At 49.7% G+C, this 26,443-nt stretch overlaps 1 protein-coding gene across 1 annotated transcript in view; it reads left to right on the forward strand.

Annotated features, from left to right (window-relative positions):
* The first annotated feature begins 5,972 nt into the window (after nucleotides 1-5,972).
* The window catches only part of LOC133755221 (sodium-dependent neutral amino acid transporter B(0)AT1-like), a 35,725-nt gene continuing 15,254 nt past the window's right edge, over nucleotides 5,973-26,443 (forward strand). The window contains 4 exon segments of the mRNA XM_062185430.1: nucleotides 5,973-6,092; nucleotides 8,802-8,858; nucleotides 9,506-9,572; nucleotides 15,310-15,433. Coding sequence (XP_062041414.1) covers nucleotides 5,973-6,092; nucleotides 8,802-8,858; nucleotides 9,506-9,572; nucleotides 15,310-15,433 — 368 coding nt within the window.

Genomic DNA, 26,443 nt, shown 5'->3' on the forward strand with positions numbered 1-26,443 from the left:
GGTGTGTGCCGGTGAGGGGAGTGTGCACAGGCAAGAGGAGTGTATGCAGGTGGAAGGTTCACAGTTGAGTCTTGAAGCCCTTGAAGGCTGCAGTGTCTGGCCAGGCCCAGTGCCTCCCCATCTGTGCCCCCCTGGCCTCCAGCCCAGCAGCTGGACCTGGGGCAGCTGTTCCCATGCCGAGACCCGGGCCTCCATTACCACCCTCACCCCCAGCTCTGCCAGGCCCAAAGCTGCCAGGCTGCAGGTCCAGTTGCAGCCAAGGGCAGAGCAGGTGGCAGCCTCACCCCCTAGGCAAGCCCAGGCCCCACTGGGGGTCACTGGGTGAAGATGTTGACTTCCAGTGGCTTCTTCTGGCCTGGGGGAGGGGGGCCAGTCTTGGTGACTCAGCACCAAGGGAAGCCATGGGCCATGCCTGTGAGGGACCCAAAGCCCTTCTGGGTTTCCTAGGGCCACAGGGCAGTAGCCCCAGCAGCTAGGCACCCCTTCAGCACCTGCCCATCTCAGCCCCTAAGTGTGCAGGGGCAGGGCTGTGTTCTACCTGCCGCCCACCACCGGTGCCTCCACTTAGAGTCCTCACCCCACATACACACACACACTCCAGATTGGTCCCCTCAGCCCCTCCCATTTCTCCTCCTATTCCCCTGCCAGGGGTCCAGGTGCATCCTGGGAAATTCTGAATTGACGCCCAGCCTCGGGAGACAGCTGCGTTGGGAGATGGGGTCTGAGGTGCTGAGGAGGGCACAGTCCAAAGGGTGGGCCTTGTCCAGATCGGCTGGGGTCCTTACACTAATGGAGGACAAGGGCACAGACCCCACCCCCACCCACAGCCCCACAGCTCCTGCAGAGGCCACAGGAGAAGCTGACCCTGCAGGGCCTGTGCACCTGCACGTGGGACCCGGAGGGACAAATGCAGGGCTGTGGGGCCCCTGCTGCCCCCTCCTGTCTTGTCCAAAGGCTCTGGGATCTCTGGCCTGCTGGGGACAGTCCTTGCCCCTCATCTGGCCCTGGGTCTAGGCCTCAGAGCCAGGCTGACAGCCCCACGCATCTGTCCATCTGTCCCTCCATGGTCAGGACCCCAAGCCAGTGGCAGAGCCAGGAGCGGGACTATCCCTTGGCTGGAGAGTGGGAGTCATCGCGGGGTGCACAGAATTTTGGTCTGGTGTTGGGTCTCCTCCCTCCTGCTGAGGCTTTCAGTGAGCCTGGCCCCTTTGTGCAGCCCTCACCTCCCCATGAGTGAGCTCACGTGGGGAGCTGAGGCCACACAGGTGGAAGCGACAGGAACTCAAGGGAAGTTTGGGGCTGCAAGGGGACCTGGTGGCCTGAATGTGAGCGCTGCCTCCCCTCACAGATTTCAACAGCTGCCAGGCATCGCACTGCACCTGGCCTGGGGCCTGTGCATCTCTGCCAGGGTGCAGCAAGGCTGAGCCCCCGGTGCACAAACCCCACCCTGGCTCAACAGCAGATTACTCAAAGGCCGAATCCATGCTGTACCTGTGGGCCGGACACTCTGCTGAGCCATGCACCTGTGGCAGCCCCTGCCATGGAGCCCTGAGGCCAGGGTCCTTGCAGCACCGCTGGGCAGGGTGTACTCAGGGAGACCTTCTTCCTGCGGTTCCGGAAGGAGGTATCTACATGTGTGCACGGGGGATCTACACGTGGGGTCGGGGGGGGGGGGGGTGGGAATCTGCACCACGAGCAGCTTGGAGAGGCAGCAGGCAGCCACAGCTGTGGGAGAAGTGAGTTGCCAGATGTCAGGGTGAGCTGGAGCCCATTTGCACCACGTTTCAGATCACCAGTGCGGGGTGGGAAACCCTTGCAGGTTGTCAATCCCGAAAGACCTGGTCATCCAGGAAGATCTGAAGGAGGCCAGTGAGAATGCCCGGGTGGTGGAGGGGTAAGAACAGAGTCCCCCTGACCTTGTGGGCTTCGTGTTTGCCACTGACCCTGAGTCTTTCATTTTCCCCCCGCCCCCATCACAGTACCGTAGTCATCTCCCCACAAACCCTGCCCTGTGGGCTGGGTGGCGTCCTGCAAGGCTTAGTGACCCCCTCCCGTACTGGACCCAGATAAAGGAAATTTTTCTTTCCAGGGTCATTCAGCTCCCCGGGGAGAAATCTGACTTTCACACATGCAGGCCTAGGTCTGGTCTGCCTTCGTAATTCAAGTGGCTTCTAATCCTCTTTGCCTGGAACACCACTGTGGCCAAAGGCTGCCTGCTCCGCCCCACCAGCTCAGAGTCATGCAATCAGAAAGCTAATTGCTTGTTTTGTTTGTCCACAAAGCCCGGTGCTGACAAAGGTGCTCCCTGCCCCACCTGTGACCCTAAGTGGAGCTGCTTGGCCCTCAGGTGTGAGAACACTGGCACACGGCGACCTCAGAGGTGACCAGCAGGCCAGAGAGTCACTTCCCCCCACACACTGGACCAGGGCAAAGGCAGAGAAGAGGGCCCTGGCCAGGTCCACTGCCCCTGGAGTGCAGGAAAACCCCAGAAGGAAGGCCAGGGGCCAGCCCTCAGCCAGACCCTGGCCCTGCCCCACAGCACGCCCCCGACTCTGCCCTCGGTGGTAACCCTGGTCCTGTCCCTGGCCCTCCCCCTCTATCATACCTGACCGGCCTGCTGTCTTTCCCTGGCTGTGTCTGTGGTCTTGATCCAATCCTGTGCATCCCTCCTGTGTGTCACTGCACCATGCCTTACTCTGCAGCCCCACCCTGTCTACTACCATTATCCTCCGCCTCCCCCTTGGCAGGGTTCAGCCCTGTGTTTCCTGCCCCACGGGACCTTCCAATGCTCTTTCCTTTGGCACTGGGCAAGTGCTGAGGGGAGAGGGATAAGGTGTGAACAGTGCAGTGTGCGTGCACAGGAAGGGAATTTGTCTCTCCATGGCCAGCCCACCTCTCTTGACCCTGCTGCCTTTTACAAGCCTCATGTCCTCAAAGCCTTGCCCTAACATTGCCCAGGATCCTTGCAGCCCTACATTCCCTGGCAGAAACACCACCGGTGTGCAGCTGCCAGAGCTGGCACCCTCATTACCACGAGGCTCATCTGATTATGGCCCCAACTTCTTCAGCCTGAGACTTGCCTCAAAAATACGCATTATTTATTCATCCTGGAACTCTCGAGGCCGCCTTGGAGGTCTAATCACACACACAATAAAGAAAGAAAACCCAGACTATTTTTAGACCTGGCTGGTTCTCCAGGGCCCCTCCCTTACTCGGATAGCAAAAGACTTGAGAGCTTCCTGTGCTGGGCTGTACTGTGCTCAGAGCTGAGGGCCACTCGTGCCTCTGGTTTCTCACCAAGCAAAACCACACTCTGGGGGTGAGTGAGCCTCATCCAGGGGAAGAGAAAGTCAAGTGTGACTGATGCCCACCCCAAGAGGTCTGCCTCCCCAATGGAAAGGGCCCTGCTTCCAGCTGGACAGCATTCTTGAGAACCCTCAGATACAGAGTAGGAAATGGAGAGACAGATGCTCCAGGGGAAGTAGAAATGCAAGAATTGTACTGTGCTTTTATATCAGGAAATCTTGAAAAAGTGATCTATTATCACAGAAAGATAAGCTCTTACAGACACACAAAAAGATGCAATTATGGACTTTACATTAGAGATTAAATGAAACGGAAATTCACATTAAATGCTGAGTGTGTTTTAATCAATGAGCAAACTGCTTGTGCTAGCAGAGTTTAGAGTGGGAAATATATTCCAGTAGGATTCACAAGGCCATCAGGAATGAGGAGTATGTTGTCCACACTATTACAGTCATGAGTGGAGTTACAGGAGTCACAGAGTTGATCAATGATCCTCCTGACGGCCACTTACTTATTCCTTAATTGACTTGCAGCCTGTGACAGTCCTACCTCCTGAAAGAGTGAGTGATACTAGACATGGGGTGAATTACACAGCTCAGGGACATCACAGCCTTTAGGAGTATTGAGGCATGTGATGAGGATTTCTGCATTTCCCCTCTCTGGGTTTTCCTGATAACATCCGAGGCTAAGTCTCAGTGTGGCGCTTTGTCACTTAATGCTCCCTAAACTTGCTACTTGTTATTCCTTCATGACAGAGAGACTGGGCATTAGACTGGGGCTCTGTCTTCAGCCAGATCTTCCTGGATGTAACATCAATTTGGTTTTGGTTAATTGTATTTTTGTGACTACCTTGCATCTGAAAAGTGATATTTCCCATTTATGATAAGGATAAGAAGTTCCCACTGGAAATATATTTTAGAAGCAATGTAATTAAAATACCAAGTACACATTAATTAGGAATATAAAATCCTCAGTGTGAAAATACTAAGTAAATGCCTTAGAATATGGGAAGTGATTCTCCTCGCTGTGACTGAAATTGCAGTCAGTGGTTGGATGACTTGGGTAACTCTGTCCTGGAGCCATGAAAGGAGCCCACAATACCAAGTTCTCCCAGGAACTTTGCTCTTGACATTTGGAAGAGTGAGACTTGAGAATTGCCCAGCCCTAGGTCAGGGTCATGCCGTGAAGCCAAGTAAACACATGGGATAGTGTGTTGAGGTCACAGGACCTGGTACTTCCTGTCCCTTTTCCAGCTAATAAGCTTTGTGATTGAGGATAGTCAAGCAGGAATTTAAAGCAAAATGGATTTAGTCTTGGAAGAAATTAGCCATGCTAGGCTTGTGAAACATCTGGCAGGGTTTTCCTCTGCAGCCATAGTGAGTGCCGGAGTAGAGACTGCCCAAGCCACTCCCCAAGCTCTGCCTTCTATGCTCTTCTTCCCTTCTCTTCTGGTACCCACCGGGACTGTGCCACCACAGAGCATGCCCCTGGCCTTCCCCTCCTGCACTGCAGCCTCTTCCCCCTTCCAGCCAGCCAAGCCCCACCCCTCAGAGCCAGCCTTTCTTGAGCCACAGGTGGAGCAGTCCCACTGTCAATGAGCACCACTGAATAAACCCAGCCCACCATCCATTGCTTAGCATCTAACATATTGCATATGCCCAGCAAGAAAGGTAATTTCTCGGCTCCTGTCGAGCCACATGTAAGTGATTTTATGTAGAGAGAAAATGATGCCTGATGACAGTAATGAAAGAGGAAAAATGGGCTTCTGCTCTTGTCCTGAGTCCTGAACTCCGATAAAATTTCCTCTGGTGTCTCCCTGCAACATGCATGTGACAGAAATGTTTTCTGAGGCTCAAAAAGCAAGGTGCATCCCGGCTTTGTAGTGCACATTGGGGCCACCACAGAGATAGAGGCGATTCTAGAGACAGACACAGCACCTGTCCAGGCTGTAGCACATGGCCAGATGTAGAGCCACAGAGACCTGATGCACACCAGGTAACCTATGCAGCCTTGGCTGTTGTCCCTGTGAGCTGGGTGGAGCTACACACTGTAGACTTTGGAAGAAGACACAAGATGACCAGGCTGACAGCAGTAGGGAACGCACACTTGGACGCAGGCATCCAGCCCTCACTCCGTCCTTTCCTTGCTGCCTCTGTCACCTGTCATGGAGGCCAGGGAGTGCTGCTTGATGCAGGATTCACAGAATTTTTGCAGACTTGCTGGAAAAGTCAGGCACATTTTTTTTAATAACATGAGCTTTTTCTTAAAAGAGAAAATTCATAATAATTAGTGTAGCTCTCCTTTGTGCAGCACGTGTCAGTCATTATTTATTTATTTATTTATTTATTTTGGACAGGCAGAGTTTGACAGTGAGAGAGAGAAACAGAGAGAGAAAGGTCTTCCTTCTTTTGGTTCACCCCCCAAATGGCTGCTACTGCTGGTGCTGCACCAATCTGAAGCCAGGAGCCAGGTGCTTCCTCCTGGTCTCCCATGTGGGTGCAGGGCCCAAGCATTTGGGCCATCCTCCACTGCTTTCCTGGGCCACAGCAGAGAGCTGGACTGGAAGAAGAGCAACCGGGACAGAATCCAGTGCCCCAACCGGGACTAGAACTCAGGGTGCAGGCACCGCAGGTGGAGGATTAGCCTAGTGAGCTGTGGCGCCAGCCATGTCAGCCACTTTTAAATGTGAAGATGAAAGCGAGACTGTCATCAAGGGGGCTTTAGAGGAAGGGCTTCTGTCTGATGGGGTGTTGACAGCAGGAGGGGCTGGGGCTTTGAAGAACCAGGTAGAGCTGGGCATGGCTGAACAGAAAGACCACCGATGTGGGTAGAGGAATTGATATTGTCACAAGAAGCTTTCTGGGGCAGGCACTGTGGTGCAGTGGGTTAACGCCCTGGCCTGAAGCGCTGGCATCCCATATGAATGCCGGTTCAAGACCTTGGGCTCCTGCACCTGCATGGGAGAACCAGAAGAAGCTCCTGGCTCCTGGCTTCAGATCAGTGCAGTTCCGGCCATTGTGGCCAATTGAGGAGTGAACCATCAGATGGAAGACCTTTCTCTTTCTCTGCCTCTCCTCTGTCTGTGTAACTCTGACTTTCAAATAAATAAATAAATCTTAAAAAAAGGCAGCATTCTGATTTTGAATTTGATAATGTCTGACGGTCAGAGGAGTGATATCCTTCAATTTCATAAGAAATCTGCTATCTGTGATGCAGCTGGTGCAAAATACATGACAGTTCTTAAAATGTAATCCTCTGGTATCTTTTCTAAGAATTATTTTACATATTTTAAATGCAGACTGACAAGAGACAGAGACAGAACTTCCATTTTCTAATTTTCTCCTCAAATGTCAGTGACTGGGCCAGGCCAAAGCCAGGATCTTGCTCTATTCTCCCACGTGATTGCAGGGGCCCAAGTATTTGGGCCATCTTCCACTGCTTTCCCAGGTATATGGGAAACAGAGCAGTCAGGACTAGGACCAGTCCTGTGATATGGGATGCCCCTGTTGAGTGTCATCTTAACCTGTCATGCCACAATGGCAACCCTCTCCTTAGTATTTTTTTTTAATTTTCCAATTGAGCTGTACCTGCTCCAGAAGAGTTTTTTTTAAATATTTTTATTCCAAAAATTGAGGGTGTGAAGCATGTTTCAGGGTCACTGGAAGCACACTGTGGGAGAAGGGCTACTAAATCAGACCTGGGATACTCAGTTAAACTTGAACTTCAAATAAAGCTGAATGCATTTAAAACATTGGGAGAAAACTGAATCTCAGATATTGCACAAGACAAACTTTTTTCTGAGATGTTGTTTATCTGAGGCTCAAATTTAGCTAGGAATTCTGTGTATTTTGTTGCTACCTGGAAATCCTATTGAAGACATGGCTATAAATTTTCCCCATGAATGCAAAAGATCCAGTCTCTTGATTGCATTTGACATTTAACTCATGGTTGTCTGGAGTGACCTATATCAGAAGAGTTGGAGTAAAAATTTTGATCCCTGAGAAATACTCTTGTATTTTGTTTCTGAGAATGATTATTGAAAATCATCTATATGTTTGGAATATGATCAAAAGTAATTTTAAAGATGATCACCTAACACAGACTTCCAAGTGCTGCTTTTAAGTTAGGAAGGCTCAGAAATCAAATTTGTTCTGAAAATAGGAGTATGGTAAAAACTATTAGTTCTTAATTTTTGGTAATCTTATGTTTTTTATCAACTGTTACATTAACACTATTGCATTCTTTCTTCTTCAACTGTATAGCCCTTCCCTCTCAGTGTCATGGCTTTGGAAGGCAAGAAGTTAAACCCAGAAAGTAAGAGGAAAAAATAGGGTGTAGGGGTGGGTCTTCAACAAGTTCACAGAAAAAGTGAATTATGAAAGTACTATGCATGGACTTCAACATCTTTGCACCAAAATTAGCCTATGTTTTTCCATGAGCTGGCTGAAGTCCCCTTGTGATGTGGCAATGGTGACAAGGCAGGCTGAGGACCATCTGGCCTTGGAAGCTTCCATCCTATGTTCAGTGCATGGGAACTGTGCCAAGGGCAAGGTACCGATTCAGCCTTGACAGGAGCCTGTGCTCTAGTAGCCTGCAGTTTAGTGGGGACTCTACACAGGTGACCTCTGCCTACTGTGGACAGAGTGAAGTCTGAGAGTGAGAGAACTTTGAGGCTGGGCTGGTGGGGAGGGGGAGCCCCACTGATTCCCCATGGGGCCAAGGAAGGCCTCACTGGGCCTCATGGGAGGGGTGTTGGATTTCAGGGGCAAGAGGAGGAGAAAGGGCATGTGAAGCAGGAAAATCCACACATGGGACACGGAGCTGTGCAGTCCAGTGTGTGAGGATCAATAGGCAAGGGGCATGGTGCAGTTTGAGCAGGGGCTGGAGGGGCGATGGAGGTCAAGGGCTGCTCTAGAGCCTCAGCTGCCAGGTGAGGGGCCTTGGCGTTGGCTGCAGGCAGTGGGAGAGGCCGGTGGATGGTGGGAAGGAAGGAACCAAGAACATGTGGGAGAGATGGATGGATGATAGATACTAAGTTACTTAATCATCCTAGGATATTAGTTACACCCAGATTGGCAAGTGGACTTTTGCACTGATTTTGGATCTAAAGTGTGTGTGCTCCTTGTCCCACTGGAATTTTGCTGGTTGGTAACCAAGAGCTTTGTCTTGGATAAAACCCCAGGCCAGCTGGATCCAGATGTGGGCTTCTCTGTCATGTCTGTAATAGCCAGCAGAGTCTGTCCCCAGCCTGAGAGAGCAGGGACACTACAAGCCAGGGTGGCCCCATTTTCACATTATTTATACCTATTATTTCCTTGATATCCACCAGAGAAGGGATTTATCTGTAGTCTGTTACTTGTCCTGGGAGATCAGGGAATGGGGATAGTTCAGTGGTGGGCCCCATAGAGAGGACAGGGCAGCTCCCACGTGCCAGGCTGGCAGAGCAGTGGCGCCAGGATGAGAGGCTTGTGGAAGGCTCTCTGCTCTCCCAATAGTGCAGGCATCAGTGCATATTTGGCCTAGCTCCTTTTGATGAGATTATTGTGGAACAGGTAGGAGGAAACGAGTTAAATGCCATGGAGAAAGCTGCAGGTTCCCTTCTTTTCTAGATACTCACTGAGACTTTTATCTTTTTCCACCTAATTTCCATTGTCTCAAAAATTGAAGGAATTAAGTTACAGTTATGGGGACTTAAACTTTTTCTTTTAAAACAGTAACTTAAACCTTAGGGTATTAAAAAGTCATTTCATCTTCTAGAATCTATTCTATCCTTTATTCTGTAGCCTCTTGCTCAAACCTCATCATCTATGACATGGTACTTGACCCCAGCCCTTTCCCCTCAGCCTCCTTTTCTTCATTCTCTCCCACCTTCTGTGCAAGCACACACACCATGACAACGTTCCCTGAGAACTTAATGGGACATCCAGGGACTGCAGGGACCAGATTGGCCTGATCTGATTAACAGAGCATCTGGAGTAGCTTAAAATTTGCTCTTTAGTTGGCTCAACTGCAGTGTGTTTGTCTAGATTTTGTTTGGCCATAATAATATAAATGGGGAGAGTCAATTTATACTATGGATCATGTAAAAAATGGGAAAAATAGCATTAGTTTGTCTCAACTTTTTCCTCACAGCCTTGTTTCATGTTTATTTTCTAAGGCTTGTTAAAGGCTTTCTTTTGCAAACCTCACTGTTCCATAGACAAAGCAGTCTACAGAGGGCAAAGTCATGGAGACTGAGGAAGGCATCTCTGTTCTTGATGTCACATGTGAGAACAGCTTCATGTGCTGCAGGACTTGCCTGGAATACATAACAGACACCACTGCCCATTCGAGAAATGGGACAAAGAGGCTGCAGCTTCCAGAGAGACACCAGCTGTGCAAGACACAGGCAAACTCTTGCAAAGTGTATGAACTGATTGAAGGACAAAAAGGAGTCCCATGAGCCTCATTTGTAAGTTGAGGAGGAGCCACGAAGTCCATGAAATGTGCCGGGATGTCCTCACATGTAGTGGGTGCATGGGATATGGGATCTTAATCGGTGTCAAGAGAGTCAGTTAGACGCATAAGCTCCAGCACCACTGAGAGCTCTGTTGTTACTCTTAGGAGGACATTAATTTGAGGAGTGAAACCTGAGTTCAGGTCCCTCCTTCTAATCCAGAATCTGCAGGAAAAGAGTCTGGTCATGTGGAGATAGGGAAAGATGTTGGCACCCATGAACCCTGCTCTCTCAAATGCTGCTTGGCAGCTATGACAAAGCTTGAGGAGCTGATTTGGAAGAGCCATGAGGTGCAGGCCTTTGCACAGGCAATGGATTCAATGGTGGTCTCTGTGCACAGCCTGCTCCTCTTGTCTGGGGCACCCAGTTGCCCTGGGGCTGATCTAACATAGACATATCTCTGTAGCTCCCCTTCAACCTGATGTCCATGGTCACAGATGGGGGAGTGTCTGAAATCCCCACCAGCATCTGTGCCAGGGCAAATGCAAAGACCACAGGCATCTGTGCAGCAGCCTTGGAGCCAGCAGGGTGGGTTGATTCTGGCAGGAGCAACCACACACTGCTGTGGGGCATTTGTCACACTTTGGTTAGGTACCAGGGGGAAGTGAGACCTGACTTTCCATGAAAATGTCCCAGTGCTTGTTTCCTTGTTAGAGGACGATAGCCACAGGATAGAAACTATACAGGAGGTCCACTCAAAACTCATGCTCCCAGTACCAAGAAAGACTTGGTGCATTTACTTGTCATTTACTTTACAAATCATTTCAAAGTCTTGCTGAGTAAGCAAGGTGAAAATTACTATGTGTTGGAGCATCTGCATCTCATTTTAATTGGGTGACTGCAAAGCAAGATCAAAACCTTTCCTTGTCACTCCATCTGCAGGGCTTTCCAAACAAAAACCAAAGGGATGCTCTTGTAATTTTTTGGGAGACAGTGACCCAGAACAGTCCTAATGACTCAACTGGGGCTCACAGAGCCAGCTCCAGCCCCAGCATGACTCACCGTAAGGTGGGGGCTCCTGGTGACCATCATCTCTAAGGTGGAGCCTGGTGTGGCTTCCAAGACAGCAGGTCCTGTTGTGAGTCTGTGTGCCTGGGTTCCAGTTAGAGCTGGCCTGGCCACTTGGGCCAGCAAATCTAACTCTTGGCACCGTGTTGTCTACATCTGCGAAAAAGCCTTGGTGAGGAGAGGAAATATCAGCAGTGGGGAGCATTCTACCAGTGCTGGCAAAAATGTACTGCACCTGCCTTCACCACATAGTGCATGGACAAGCCCTCAACCTTTCAGACATCACGTTAAAGGATGTGAGCCCCCATCCTACTGACCATGAAATGTCTTTCTCTGTCCCCTATTCTCCTTATCTGTCAACAAAACATCAAGGCGGGCCTGGGGATACAGAAGCCTTGCTGGGCCTGATAAAGAATTCTGGTCTTTTCCACAGGGGTGGCCATCTCTACCCTGATGCCCACTCCAGGCCTGGGATCTCTGAACACTGTCACTCAGTCCCCTTTGTTCCCAGATGTACAGGGTCTGGGGAGAACTGGCCATTCCCTCCCTGATCTCCATGTCCCCTACCCCTAGGGCTCTTCTGCCTGATTGGCCTCATCTGTGATCTCTGGGCAAGACCTTCAGGTCTTGAGAAGGTGGCAGAATGCACAGCAGAGAGCACAGCTGGAAATCCACCTGCTGCCTTATTTCATGGTGCCTGTGACCAGCAAATGGCACCTGCACACCTGAGCTTATCTGTCTGCTATGGCAATTTACTATTTCCGTTTTTAGTTTATTTATTAACTTTTTTGTTGATTTGAAAAGAGAGATAGAGAGAGAAAGAACCTCCATTTGGTGCTTTGTTTCCCCAAACACCCACAACAGCAGGGGCAGGGGCAGGCCAAAGATAGGAGCCAGAAACTCAACTGGGATCTCCCATGTGGGTAACAGGGACCCACACACTTGTGCTATCACCAGCAGTGTGTGCATTAGCAGAGAGCTGGAGTCAGAAGTCTGGAACTCCATGTGGGTCTCTCACATGGGTGACAGGTGCACAAGGACTTGAGCCATCACCTGCTGCCTCCCAGGGTGTCTACTGGCAGGAAGCTAGATCAGAAGCAGAGACAGAACTAAATCCCAGGCATTATGAGATACAAGTGTCATACTCTGCAGGTTCACCAGCTGTACCACAATGCCAGAGCTGATTCCCTCACAACTGTTTCCCCAAATGCATCTGTGTGCTCCTCTGTCTGGGCCTGGAGAGTTTCCATCTTCAGCTGCAGGTGGCCCCAGGGGGGAAGTGCTGCTCCCTCCATCCTTAGCCTATTCCTGCCTCCTGCCGTGAGTTCTTGCCACTCCTTTCAACAGGAAGACTCTGTTTTCACTCGGAAGCAGCACATGGAATATGAGGGCACATCTCATGGTGCCCAGAGACCTGGTTCAATAGCTGTCTTTAAAGATGAAGAAATCACAACCTGAGAGTTGCTTGCCACACACTGGTGGCAAAAAGGAGGTGTCCCCATTTCTACTCCACCGCACTGCCAAGACCATCCTCTATTAGCTTCTGAAAAGAGTAACTCAGAACATGGAGTCTGAAATAGACAAATTCGGAGTGGGCATTGGGCACAATCAATAAGCTGCCACTTGGGATGACCACCTCCCATGTCAGAGTGCCTGGCTGGAGTCCCATCTTGTTTCCTGCTGAAGTGCACCCTCAGAAGCAAATGGAATGGCTCAAGTCTTTGAGCCCCTACCACCCATGTGGGAGACACAGATTCAATGCCAGGCTCCTAGCTTTGGCCTGGTCCAGCCCTGGCCATTGCAGGCATTTAGGGAATGAACCAGTGAGTGGAAGATCTCTATGTATCTGTACATCTGTCTCTTTCTCTCTCTTTCTGTCTTTTGGATAAAATGGGGGGAAAAGGAGGAAAGAAAAAAATGAAAAGGAAAAAAGGTAAAATTTGATCTACCTCTCAGGTGACAGCCCCAAAGCATGTGGTGCAGGGTTGGCAGATGGCTCCACAGGCTCAGTTTGTGCCATCCAGCTTCAGACTCTAATTGGATTCCAGGAGCTTCTCTAATTGTGCCAGTCTCTCAGTGAACAGGAAGGGTAGAGAGGCAGTGGGTGCAACAGACCCAGTAATTTTTACTAACTAACCCAGGAGCCACACAGAAGGAACACTTTCACTCACATCCCACGGGAAGGCACAGAATCCCAGAGCCACACCAAACAGCCAGAGAAGCAGGGAAATGAAGACTTTGGGCTGTGTACACTGATAAAACTCAGTAAAAGGAATGCAGAGTAAAGATTACATGTACAGTCTGAAGGTATAAAACCTCTAGAAGAAAACAGAAGGAGGAAGATTCCTTGACACTGACCTTGATGATAACTTTTTATATAGGACACTAAAAGAACAGGCAACAAGAGCAAGAATAAACACATGGGACATTCAATGGAAAAGCTTCTGTACAGCAATACAACCAGTGAAAAGAATGGAAAGTCAACTGTGGAAGAGCAGAATATATTTGCAAACCATATTTCTGATTAATATCCAAAATTTATAAGGAATTCACAAGACTCAATAGCGAAAACTACAAATTCAATTTTTAAAATTGGTAAAGGATCTCATTCCAAAGGAAATCTAAAAATGGCCAACAGATCTATGAAAAGGCGCTCTACATTGATACTGATCAGAGAAACTCAAGTCAAAACAGCACAGTGAGATGTCTCTTCACATGTGTCAGATCACCACTGCTGGGAAGGAAATGGAGAAGGTGACACCCTGGACACTGTGGGTCAGAATGTACATTACTACAGCCATCATGGAAAACAGGATGGAGGACCTTCAAAAGTGACAAGCAGATCTGCCATCCAACCCAGCAGTCCTACCTCTGGGTCTGTATTCGTTAGCTTTTCACAACATTTCACAACACCTGACAGGAGCAGTTTCAGAGAGGTCAATTTCAGCTTACAGCTCAGAGGGCCACAGTCTGAGGTGCTGCACCTGGGGGAAGCTGAATAAAGCAGATGCGGGGCAGAAGCGCACTCATGGGGCAGGCCAGGGAGCAGGGGCTGGAGCAGGCTCTTCTTTCAAAGCACATGTCTCTCTCCAAAGAGCCACATAGAGTTGATCACAGGACTCCAGCCTCTCATCCCCACCCACTCTGATCACTTTCTAAGGCCTCCACTTCTGAGATCGAAATTGGATTGAACACAGTGCCCATAATGCATTCATATAAGACTCTGGGGATCAAGAGTCCAACACATGGGTCTCTGGGGGACACCCAAATTACTCCTCAAACCACAACAGGGTAGGGGTCCCAAAGAAGTGAGATCAGGGTGTGGAAGACTTATCTGCATCCCATGTCCATTGCAGCACCATCCACAATAGCCACAACACAGAACAACATAAGCCTCCATAGATGGATGAATGGACAAATTGTGGTGTGTGTATACAATGGACTATTACTCAACTATTAAAATAATGAAATGCAGTCACTTGAGACATGGGTGAATGTAGACGACATTATGCTAAATAAATTAGGCCAGACACAGAAGGACAAATACTGCATGACCTCACCTACACATGGAATCTAGCAAAGTAGGTGGCACAGTAGCAGAGACTGGATTGGTGGTTGCCGGGGTGGGGGAGCCAGGGAGATGTTGGGCAGAGGACACAAACTCTGTTACAAGAGGAACATGATCTGGACGTGTCGACTTGGTCACAGTGACCAGTATGCCAGGTCATCGTGTTGTGCACCTTGAGTGTAGTCAGCCTGTGTCAGGAAACCAGCAGTGTACCTCCCTCTGTCTCACAGGAACACACAAGACATATGGTGCTCCTGCCCTGCACATGGTCTGGGTGCCCTCTCCTGGCACATCACCACACATTGCAAAGCTCTGCTCCCCCTTTAGATTATAAGCATGACAAGAGCAGGAATGGTACCTTTTTCACCTCCATACTTCCATGTCTCTCTGAGCCTGCCAGGTTGGAGGTGCCCAGAGCACCATTTGCTACATCAAGCTCTCATTATCAGACAACACATGGTGAGGAGCAGTCTCCACATGGCACCAAAAGTGAGCCACTCCCCACGGAGTGTCAGCTCCACACTCAGCAGGGCCAGTCCCTGCACCAGGTTTCCTGGGCACCAGGCCACTGTATCCTCCCAAGAACCACATCAGGTAGGTTCCTCTGTCATGTCCATTCAACAGATGTGGCAGCTGCACTACAGAGACGTGAAAGCTGCCATTCCTACTACGAGGTCACCCTGCAGCCAGTCCTTTCCATCTCTGTCTCATCGGCTGGCTTGGGGCACGGGCATGTCAGAAGGGGCCTCGGTCGTTCCCCCACCAGGGGTGGGATCCCACCAACACTCAGGGCCATGTGCCCAGGAACAGCTGGGGCACAAGAAGCCAGGCTCTCATCCTGTTCTCTGGTGGCTCTCACTGATGAGGTGTGCAGGCTGCAATGCCCACATCTGAAACGCAGGGAAAACCTGCCTGTGCCCTTCACCTTCAGCAGATCCCCAGCCCAGTGCACACCCAATACCTCAGCCCTTTGCAAAACCACAAGATGAGCTGGCCATGCTGAAACCAGGACACCCATCAGAGGTGACCAAGACTCTGGTGGATTCCGACCTAAGGTAGCACTGGGGACCCCAGTCCGCTTGACTCTGTACAGACCAAGCACTCACACAAGCCCGATATGTGAGAGGGGAGGCAGGGATTGAGAAGAGGATGGACAACAGAGGGAGGTAAAGAGGGAAAGAGGATAGGAGAGAGAGAGGAGGGGAGAGAAAAGGTTGTTTCTCTTCCTTAATGCTCTGTTGTGTAAACACTGATAAGAATCTCCTAAGACTACTTCAGCAGTCAATGCAACTTGTGTGTCTTGAAGGGAAAAGACTCAGGATTTGGAGGGAAAAAGACAGCAAGATTTGATTTCACAGACACTTCAGAAATGATGACATCGTCTCACCAGTTTTCAACAAATATAATCTGTGGCATTCAGCCTGTGAGACAGGTGCACTGCCTTGAGCGCAGCAAACTGCAAATTAAGTTTTTCTTAATGCTGTGCAAATCTCCTATGAAGAAACCTTTTGTGAGTTTTGATGTTTCAAACAATTTTACCAATAGCAGAAGACAAAGAATACATTTTCACATTGAGCTAGTTTCCTAGGAAACACCGAAAATGTAATCCGATATATCTTAGAGGAAGTTTAAGGACAAGGGCTCCTCTTTGCTTATTTAATTTTTTCCAGCAGTGTTAATAACAGCCTCTGACTCCCCTGCAGTGGGGGCAGACCATGGTACTGGTGCCCTGTGACTGGGGCAGAGGGTCCTACAGTGAATCACATGCCTGCACCACACAAAGAAAGAGCAGCTGAGTCTAAGGCAGCCCCCAGGATGGTCTAGGGGAGAAATTTCAAAACTAGGATCCGAACCTCTGGCTCTCCCATGGTGAAACACTCCCACACCACAGATCCAGGAAGAAAACCTGATGACCATGCCTTCTCAAATGGTAGCCAAATTCATCTGCCTCCAGGTCCCCAAGTGCCCCTGCTGTTTATTTCAGCTTCTTTCATGAGCCGGTTCTTCCCTGTCTCTGTAATTTGCCTGCATGTGTGGGCTGACTCAGCAGCACCCATATTAACAGGGGTACAGGAACACAGGAAGCCCAGGACTGGTGGTAGGGAGCCTGAAGGCAGGAGAGAGGTCTGGGGGTGCATGGTTGCCTGCACCAACACCTGGGCTGGTCCTACTGGCCTGCACTCTCTGTTTTCCAGAGGAAATTAAAACCAGCAGGGGGAAGAAACATCTGGCAATGTGGGAAGCAGTTAAACCTGATTTTAAAATAAATAAAGCATCAAAGCTTTAAGTTCTACTTATGCAGAAATCTGGGATAGAAAGTGAAATGTTGAAGGAGAGAAGTCTGGGGCCCCTGTGTAGCTGGGCAAGGCTTGTCAGGGAAGGGGGCACAGCCTCATAGGGAGCCCCTGGCTCTGCAGGGACTTCAGCCAGGGTCACAATGTGGTGCTGGTGGTAGGCTTGCTCCTGGCATGATTCCACCCCCTGACTCCATGGCCCAGAGATGGGGAGAGTCAGGGTGTTCACCACACACCTCTGCAGGCACTACACTGCAACAGGTGCCCAGGATGAGGGGGAGCCAGCATGTCAGCAGTCCAGGTGGGAGCTGTGCCAGCCATACCAGCAGGGGCAGGGTGGGCTGCACTGTGTCCCTGCTGGAGGGACCCCACAGCCCCTGCCCCCAACACATTTCCACACAGGTTGAATGGGGCTGAAGTGAACCCACAAGAGCTCAAGTAGACACAGCCTGGTGGGAACTGCAGGGTGGGGAGAGATGAGGCATCCTCCCCCACGCCCCCATCCCCAGACCCTGGAACCCTGCTGTGCCCAGGAGCCTCAGGTGTGGAGGAAGTCTGGATGCTGAGTTCACTGGCCTTGTTCTCCACAGCATCATCTTCAGAAAGTTAAGGCTCCCTTTTGTGTATCCTTGATGGGACTACATGACAGTAGTTTTCCTGCCTTTAGCTAAGAGGTGACTGACCAGGTGACCCAAGACTTCTTCGAGAGTCTGGAGGACTGGAGAACTGAATGCAGGGGTTCCCTGGGCATGCCCTGCAAGGCAGCAGCCCGAGATCCACAGCTAGAAGCTGCTCTGGAGAGACGCTCAGCTGCCCACAGCTGATAGGAGTGGGAAGCACAGGGTGAGAGAGGATGCCCAGGTGGGAGCAAGCACCAGTCCAGGACAGGTAGGGGCATAGGCGGCGACATCTGGCAGAGAGTGCAGCCAGGGGCCCAAACTCTTGAGGCAGAGTCAAGATGCAAATGGTTAGATAACACAAACATACTCAGACCTGGTGGGAGGAGGAAGCAGGTGTCATCCAGGGACATCTCAACAAGCCCCTTGCAGGGCTCCATTGGCCTCATGGGGCCCTGGAGCCCAGAGCCAGAAAGTCAGAGAGCAGGACCTTCTCTATGCATCCAGAAGCCCTTGGTCCCATGCAAGCTCAGGTCTGGAAAGTGCTGTTTTTTTTTTTAAAGCTTTTTTTTTATTTTATTTTTTTTATTTTTGACAGGCAGAGTGGACAGTGAGAGAGAGACAGAAAGAAAGGTCTTCCTTTTGCCGTTGGTTCACCCTCCAATGGCCGCCGCGGTAGGCGTGCTGTGGCCGGCACACCACGCTGATCCGATGGCAGGAGCCAGGTGCTTCTCCTGGTCTCCCATGGGGTGCAGGGCCCAAGCACTTGGGCCATCCTCCACTGCACTCCCTGGCCACAGCAGAGAGCTGGCCTGGAAGAGGGGCAACCGGGACAGGATCGGTGCCCCGACCGGGACTAGAACCCGGTGTGCCGACGCCGCAAGGCAGAGGATTAGCCTGTTAAGCCACGGCACTGGCCTGGAAAGTGCTGTTATTGACATACTGCAGGTGACCACTACCAGTGGCCCCTCCACAATCCCCACTCCTGCGGAGATGGCCCAGGCTCTGCACTCAGCCTAGGGACTCACAGTGGAGCCCAGGGCTTGGCTTCGGGGCCATCAGAGGAGGCTTGAGAGCTCCCCTCTGCTCCTGGAGGCCTGTGCAGGTGCAGGCCACACCTGCCTCTTCTGAAGCTCCACAGAGAGGGGCAGAGGCTGACCTGAAAGTGGGGCTGCTTGCAGCAACAACCTCACCTTCCTTTGCCTCAGTTTCTCTGCTGGAAGAACAAGGAGAGGGCCAGCATTTGGCCCCCAGGCCTGGAAGTCAACACAGTGCCTCGAGCTGGCTGTTACCTCCAGACTGCACGCTTAGATATCAAACCAAAGGCAGTGCTGTGAGCAGTGGCCAGGAGCAGTGTGTTCAGAAAGAAAGGACATGATGCACAGTTAGGGCAATGAAGCAGGTGCTCAATGCATTTTCATTCCTTGATGGTGACATTAAAATTCTGTTCTTCCCAGGCTAGCAGAGCCTCAGCTGACAGGCCAGGTGGGAGTCTCAGGCCATGGATGGTGTTTGGAGGAGGCTCCATAAGCCTCACTCTGGTCTCTCTGGGTGCAAAGCTGACACAAATCCCAACACAATTCCAGTGGCCACAAAAAATGGGCCCATCTCCCCAAAATGCCTGCCAGGAACCTAAAGCACAACCTTGGGGTTTGCAGGAGCATGACACGGGGCCTATGAAACCCTCAGGAGCCAGAGGAGAATCCCCCAGCAGGAGCGAGCAGAGGACCCCACATACTGGGGCCTGTGGGGGCTTTAAGGAGGCTTTGGAGAGGACGGGGCCTGCCCAGCCTTGTGTTAGAGGTGGGGCTGAGGTCTGGGACTGTGGAAGGCACAGTCCTGAGGGAGACAGAGCACAGCAGTACACCCCCAAGGGAGGCAGTTCCAGAATCTGGTCAGCAGCCAGGCATCCATGTCATTGAGGAGCATGGCCTTCCACAAGGAGGTCTGCACTCAGTGGTGATCCTGGGGTAGCCCACCTGTGCCTCTTCAAACATGTGCATGCACACACACATACATGGACAGAGCCCTGTAATGCATGCACACACACACAGCCCCTTCACACACATGAACACACAAGTACACACTCAGAAATGTACGTACATACACAGATGTATGTACATAGCCCCATAAGACACACACACTCACACACGCATGGACACAGCTCCATAACGTAAACAGCCCTGTCACCCTTGCACATGCATATACACAGCCCCATAATGAATACAAACACATATGTACACATGCAGCCTTTTCACACACAAACACACAGATAAACACAGCCCATACACACCACCTGCCTATCCTGCAGCACCCTGCCTCTCTGAGTTTGGCCAGGCTCAAGGATGCTGAAGCTCCTCATGGTTTTAGCTTCCGTGTTCTGAACATCACTAAAATTAAGCTCCTTCTTTGCTCAGGAAAACAACAGGAGAACACTGTCTCTTCTGTCATGGGGCCATTGCCTTACTTCATGTTTGTATGTGCATCAGGCAAGGCTTTAATCTTGTCTTCCAAACAGACACACGTTGCTCCAATGCCATTTATTGAGTAAAGCAATGCTCCCCTCTTCCCCCCTGCCTGGTGACCCCAGTGACTTGACACAGCTCTGCCAAAGCAGCTGGTCTGCAGCTCTGTCTCCCAGAATCTTTTCCCAGTAAGGTTATGGGCAAGGGATGGCTACAGAACAGATCTGGAAGCTGGGGTGACAGCACAGCCTCTGTACCTCTAAGGGCACTGCAGGTGCAAGGTGCTGTTGGCAGCCCTTGCCTGCTGGCTGGGGGCAGCACTTGACCTGCACTCTTTTTCTCCCAGCAGACCTTGTCCCACAGCCTCTGTGAGCCCTGGGGCTCCATAGCATCAAGGGTGCAGGTGGAGAAAGACTGCTGAGGTTCAGGCATCCTCGTGGATTGCAGTCTGCCTTTTGCACCCGGGCTCCTAGTGCTTTCTTCACTGGCTTCTGACCAGGCTGACAGGAGCAGGCAGCCCTGCACAGCCTTCCCCATGGGCCCTGGCCCACTCTGTAGTGGCCAGTCACACCTTCCTGCTAGCTGTGGCTTTCAAAATTCTGCAAGCTCATGACAAGAGCCTCGGGTAATTACTGACATCATAAATAAGAGTGTCAATTGTTAAATCAACAATGGAAGTCACTGTACACCTGCTCTCCATGTAGGATCTCTGTCCTTAATGTGTTGTACTATGCGAATTAATGGTAAAACTACTACTCAAACAGTACTCTGTACTTTGTGTGTTTGTGTGGGTGCAGTCTATTGAAATCTTTACTTAGTTGATCTTCTGTATATAAAGATAATTGAAAATGAATCATGATGAAGAATGGGATGGGAGGGAGTGTGGGAGATGGGATGGTTGTGGGTGGGATGGTGGTTATGGGGGGAAAAGCCGCTATAATCCAAAAGTTTTACTTTGGAAATTTTTATTTATTAAATAAAAGTTCAAAAAAAAGTCTGCAAACTTTCCCAAACATGCCCTGGGGGATGAAATCCCACCCACAGAGAACTTCCACTCTGCATCCCTGGTGGGGCTTCTGAGTGACATTGTGGCCTTTATCAAGCCACATCACCACAGTCATTCCTACCCACCCATGACTTTTCCCATTAGCACCAGTGCCGTGCCTTTCAGAACACAGTGGTTGCACCATGGGCAAAACCATGCCGCCCCTGCATCCACATGTTTCCCAGCATGGATTGCGTAGTCACACGCCCATGCTACCATGTCCCCTCACAGCCATCCTGTACGCTGAACCCCCAGTCCACATGGGAATGCAGTTAAGCTGGGTTGTGGGCAGGACTGTTGTGTAGGGTGGGCATCTCCCATCACTTTACATGTTCAGACTCTCCTTCCTAAGGGACTTTCAGCACCCAGCAGGCAAATCAGGGGAGTCTTTCTGGTAGCTTTGGGATCCACAAGGAGAAAAAGCCTATACTTCTGAGAATGGAGAGTCCCTACTCCCACATCCAGGGAAAAAAAGTCCTTGTCAAGGTCCCTGCGGGTGCCTAAAGGTCAACCAATGAGGATAAGACCTGCCTTAACCTTTAACCCCCACACCCTGTATCTATAAAAGGAGCCCTCCCAACCTTTGACACGTGACTTCCCCAGCCCCCACTCTGTTGGGACCAGGGAACCTCGCCCAGGAGTGGAACCCCAATAAAAGCCTGTGAATTAATTGATTCATCTGCCTGGGAAGATTTGTTAAGCACCGGACACCTTGAAGATGGTGCCAAAACCTGAGAAAGAAAGTTTTAAAGTAAGGACATAACTTTCCTGATGGGCATTATCTGCCTCAACATAAACCATTATATAACATGCCTGGGACTATAGACTTCTAGTTTAGTCCCCCAAAGATTAGAGATGGGACTTGAGCACCTCGTTGACTTGCATCCTCTGGTCTGCTTTAACAAAATTCAGGAGGAAAAGAAAGCTAGGCATCAGAAGCAATGTAAAGATAGGTGGCAGGACTATTAAATGTAACTGTACAGAGATCTGCCCTCAAGGAGACCCAACAGGCCAGTCTACTGCAATGGCTTTCAATGTGGCAAGCCTGGGCTTCAGCAGAAGTCAGTTTGTGAAGAGCCCTGGCAGCTCTGCCAGCCAAGAGTTGGATCATTGGAAATGGAACTGCCCTGGAGTCGAAGGACTTCAGGTCAGAGCCACAGATCTTATTGACTCTAAGCTGAAAAGCCCTTCACTCAGCCCAGCTTCCAAAGTGACCACCACTGTTGAGGGGAGACGGCCAAGTAGGGTCAGCAACATTGCAGGCAGAACTGTAAATTTCCTGTTAGAGATGCCACCTGCCTTTACCTGGCCAGCTCTCCTCCCAGGACAGGTAGGTAATGGAAGTCAACAGGGTGCCTTCTCCAAGGAAGTTCACACCTCCCTTAGGATGTACCCTATGTGAAGAGATAGATAAGTCTAGGTCTCATAATTTACAAGGGCTTAAAGCCCACCTGATTAATTATTAGGCCCCTTCTCTCAGTTTCTATTTGGCTGAGACAGCATCTGTCTTGGGTCCTCTAATAATGACTTTGTCCTTTGTTCCACACCCTGTCTAGCCCACTTGGGCCTCATTCCTTTGTAATCATAGCCTCTACTCTAACATCAATGGCTCTACTCCCAACCTGTGTACTGATGGTCCTCTCCTCCACTTAATGTTGTATGATTATTCAGAATTTCTCTACAGACAAACCCCTCTACCTGCAAAAGTTGAGTGGCCTTTCCCCCAGTCTTGGCTGGGATCAGATTTAAGCCACATCCATCAAACAATCCTCACAAGGTTCCAGAGACCCCCATTTTCTCTCCTCTATGAAATCCTTTCATTACCTGGTTAATGCCACTCTTAGGATCATTGGTTGCTATTCTTACCCTGACTTGTGTACTACAGTGTCTGTTTAAGTGTTTACAGCAGGTGATAATGGAATGAATCAAGGCCTTCAGCAACCAGGCAATCAATCAGGTGCTTCTCCATCCATACATGCCTGTCCCTGCGGAGCCCCAAGATACCCCCAGCAGGCCCCTGTAGATAATGTCCCCAGTCAGCAGGAAGTAGTGAGAGACTCATCGTTGCCCCCTTTCCTATCATCGAAAGGTTGGGATGGTAGCTTTGGGATCCGCAAGGAGAAAAGGCCTATACTTCTGGGAATGGAGAGTCCCTACCTGTATTTCTGGGGAAGAAAAGTCCTTTTCAAGGTCCCTGTAGGTGCCTAAAGTTCAACCAATGAGGATAAGACCTGCCTCAACCTTTAACCCCCACACATATCTATAAAAGCAGCCCTCCCAACCTCTGACGTGCGGCTTCCCCAGCCGCTGCTCTGTTGGGACCAGGGAACCTCACCCAGGAGTGGAATCTCAATGAAAGCTTGTGAATTAATTGATTCATCTGCCTGGGAAGATTTGTTACACACCAGACACAGAGCCTGGTGCTGTGGCATAGAGGGTAAAGCACCCATAGGGGTGCTGGTTCAAATCCTAGCTGCTCCACTTCTGATCCATCTCCCTACTAATGTGCCTAGGAAAGCAGTGAAGAATGATCCAAGTGCTTTGGCCCCTGTGACCATGTGGAAGAACCAGAAGAAGATCCTGGCTCCTGGCTTCGGATATTCCCAGCTCTTGCCATTGCAGCCATTTGGGGAGTGAACCAGTGCATGGAAGATCCTCTCTCTCTGCCTCTTACTCTCTGTAACTCTGCCTTTCAAGTAAATAAGTAAATCTTTAAAAACTAAAAGAAACTAAATTAAATTATACTTCTTACAAATGAAATAAGGAACACTGCATCACATCTTTTATGCATTATTGTTCTTAGGTCAAAATTATACATGATTTTAAAGTATCCAAGAAAAACAAGTATACATTTTGCAAGCAAGAAAATGTTAATGACTCTGAAAACATCTTTAGTTTGTTTTTACCAACAAATGTGAAGCAATTTAAGGTGTCACATGAGCCAAAATATATTTGGATTAATTTAATAGTTTTAATTTATGTGAGTCATCACTGATGTATATCACGTAAAATAGAGCTCTTAAGGAATTTTTACCATGTAGATGCAACATAGAATATATGCACACACACACACACACATATGAAACACATATATCATAAGACAGAATAATAAAGCAGTTTCTATCAGGGTTGGTGTTGTGGGCTAAGCCTCCGTCTGTGGCACCAGCATCCCATATGGGAACCAGGTTTGAGTTCAGCTGCTCCACTTCTGATCCAACTCTCTGCTACCTCGTGGGAAGGCATAGAAGATGACCCAAAGTGCTGGGCCCTGGCACCTACATGGGCGATCGGGAGGAAGCTCCTGGCTTTGGATTGACTTAGCTACAGCCCTTGTGGCCATTTGAAGGAGTGAAACAGTGGATAGAAGATCTTTCTCTCTGTTTTTCCATCTCTCTGTCTGTAACTCTATCTCTTGAACAAATAAATAAATCTTTAAAAAATAAAAAAAGCAGTTTCTGTAATAGCTTTTTCAAATCTTAATCTCTTTTTAAAATTATTATTGATTGATTAGAATTATTTATTGCTCTTAGTAACCTTAATTATTCATAAATTTTCCTCAGTTGCAACCAGCAGGAAAAAAATCACTTGTGCAGTTTAGAAAATAACTTTAGTGGCTGGCGCCATGGCTTAACAGGCTAATCCTCCGCCTTGCGGCGCTGGTACACCGGGTTCTAGTCCCGGTTGGGGTGCCGGATTCTATCCCGGTTGCCCCTCTTCCAGGCCAGCTCTCTGCTATGGCCCGGGAAGGCAGTGGAGGATGGCCCAAGTGCTTGGGCCCTGCACCTGCATGGGAGACCAGGAGAAGCACCTGGCTCCTGGCTTCGGATCAGCAAGATGTGCTGGCCGCAGCGGCCATTGGAGGATGAACAAATGGCAAAAAGGAAGACCTTTCTCTCTGTCTCTCTCTCTCACTGTCCAGTCTGCCTGTCAAAAAAAAAAAAAGAAAGAAAGAAAAGAAAAGAACTTTAGTTTCAGTAAAGGAGCTGAACATTTTTACCTGTACAGAAAATTATGTGTTCATTTCAGATTCAGCTGTCACTCTAATAGTTACAGAAATGCTTTGTGTTGCATTATTTTTGATTCTTATTCCCCACTGTCATTTACCTCAGGGGCTCTTGTGGAAATGAAATTGGACATGACCCCCTAAAACCTACACTGAAATGTGGCTCTTTAAAGTTTCCCAGAAGTGCTATCTGGGGTGCCACATGTGCTACCAGAATTTGGGGTGCCTTACGATTTCACCATGGGCTTATTACTAAATCCCCAATATTAATAAGCCCAAGATGGTTCTTGCCTAATATTTAGAGAAGAATTCTAAATATCGGCACAGGTAAATGAGGCAGCATGGTATATTTTAAGCCTTTATTTAGTGAGAAAGATGCATAGGAGAGTGAGAGCTTTATTTAAGAGAAAGAGGTAAATAGGGGTTCATACTGAGCACCAGGATCCAGCCACATGGAAGAGCATCTAGGCCTGTATCAGACAGGAAGCCTAGGGCATGTGGCCCAAAGGCCATGTGCCCTGGAGTCCTGGGGCCACAGCAAGCCTGCCTCCTGGCAAGAGTCCGGGAAAGAATAGCAGGCCGGGCCACACTGATACTGGCTTTTAACCCACTCCAAAGGGGAGTGGTCAATTAACCTGATTGGCTGGTGGGCACCCAGGTGTGGCCAGATAGGGGAATGAGGCCACACAGGGGCACGGTGAAGACCTCAGGTAGGGGCTTGAGGTCACACAGGGGCGTGGCAAAGGCGTGATCTTCCAGTTCACAAATCTAATCAATTTTAGCTTGTATGCCTGCCTACTTCAGAAAGTTATAACTGTTTTTAAGAGATCATAGGGGGCTGGCGCCACAGCTCAATAGGCTAATCCTCCGCCTGTGGTGCCGGCACACCAGGTTCTAATCACGGTTGGGGCACCGGATTCCGAATTCTGTCCCAGTTGCTCCTCTTCCAGTCCAGCTCTCTGCTGTGGCCCGGGAGTGCAGTGGAGGATGGCCCAAGTCCTTGGGCCCTACACCCACATGGGAGACCAGGAGAAGCAGCTGGCTCCTGGCTTCGGATCAGTGTGGTGTGCCGGCCACGGCGAGCTGGCTGCAGCAGCCATTGGGGGGTGAACCAATGGAAAAGGAAGACCGTTCTCTCTGTCTCTCTCTCACGGTCCACTCTAACAGTCAAAAAAAAAAGAGAGAGAGAGAGAGAGAGAGAGAGAGAGAGATCATAGGGAACCCTTGGGCCACCTCATTCTTTAGAATATAACATGAGCAGTATCATCAGTTTCTCATAGTCAGTAGGGACATAACTATATACTACCCTAATCAGTTAGGATTTTGGATGCAATTACATTTGATTCTCCCATATGTCACCAAAGAGAAAGAAATTTTCACACAAACATAGCCATCTGCAAGCCCAAATCTTCTTGTGGAGGGCCTGAGGTAATGGTCTTAGAATCCTATCCCCACTGACTGGTACCAGAACAATCAAGCTAGGTACAAATGAAGTGAAGCCCAAATGATAGAAAAAGCGGGTCCTTACCCAGTCTCACATCCTGTTGACTCCATCACAAGCACAGTTTCCCTGTACCAAGAAGCTTTTCCAAGACTCCAAGGCAGGGAGAGAATGGAGAATCCCCAAGAGAAAGACTTTGT

The sequence above is a fragment of the Lepus europaeus genome, unplaced genomic scaffold (genome assembly GCF_033115175.1).
Source record: "Lepus europaeus isolate LE1 unplaced genomic scaffold, mLepTim1.pri SCAFFOLD_3_1, whole genome shotgun sequence".
In the NCBI taxonomy this organism is placed as follows: Eukaryota; Metazoa; Chordata; class Mammalia; order Lagomorpha; family Leporidae; genus Lepus; species Lepus europaeus.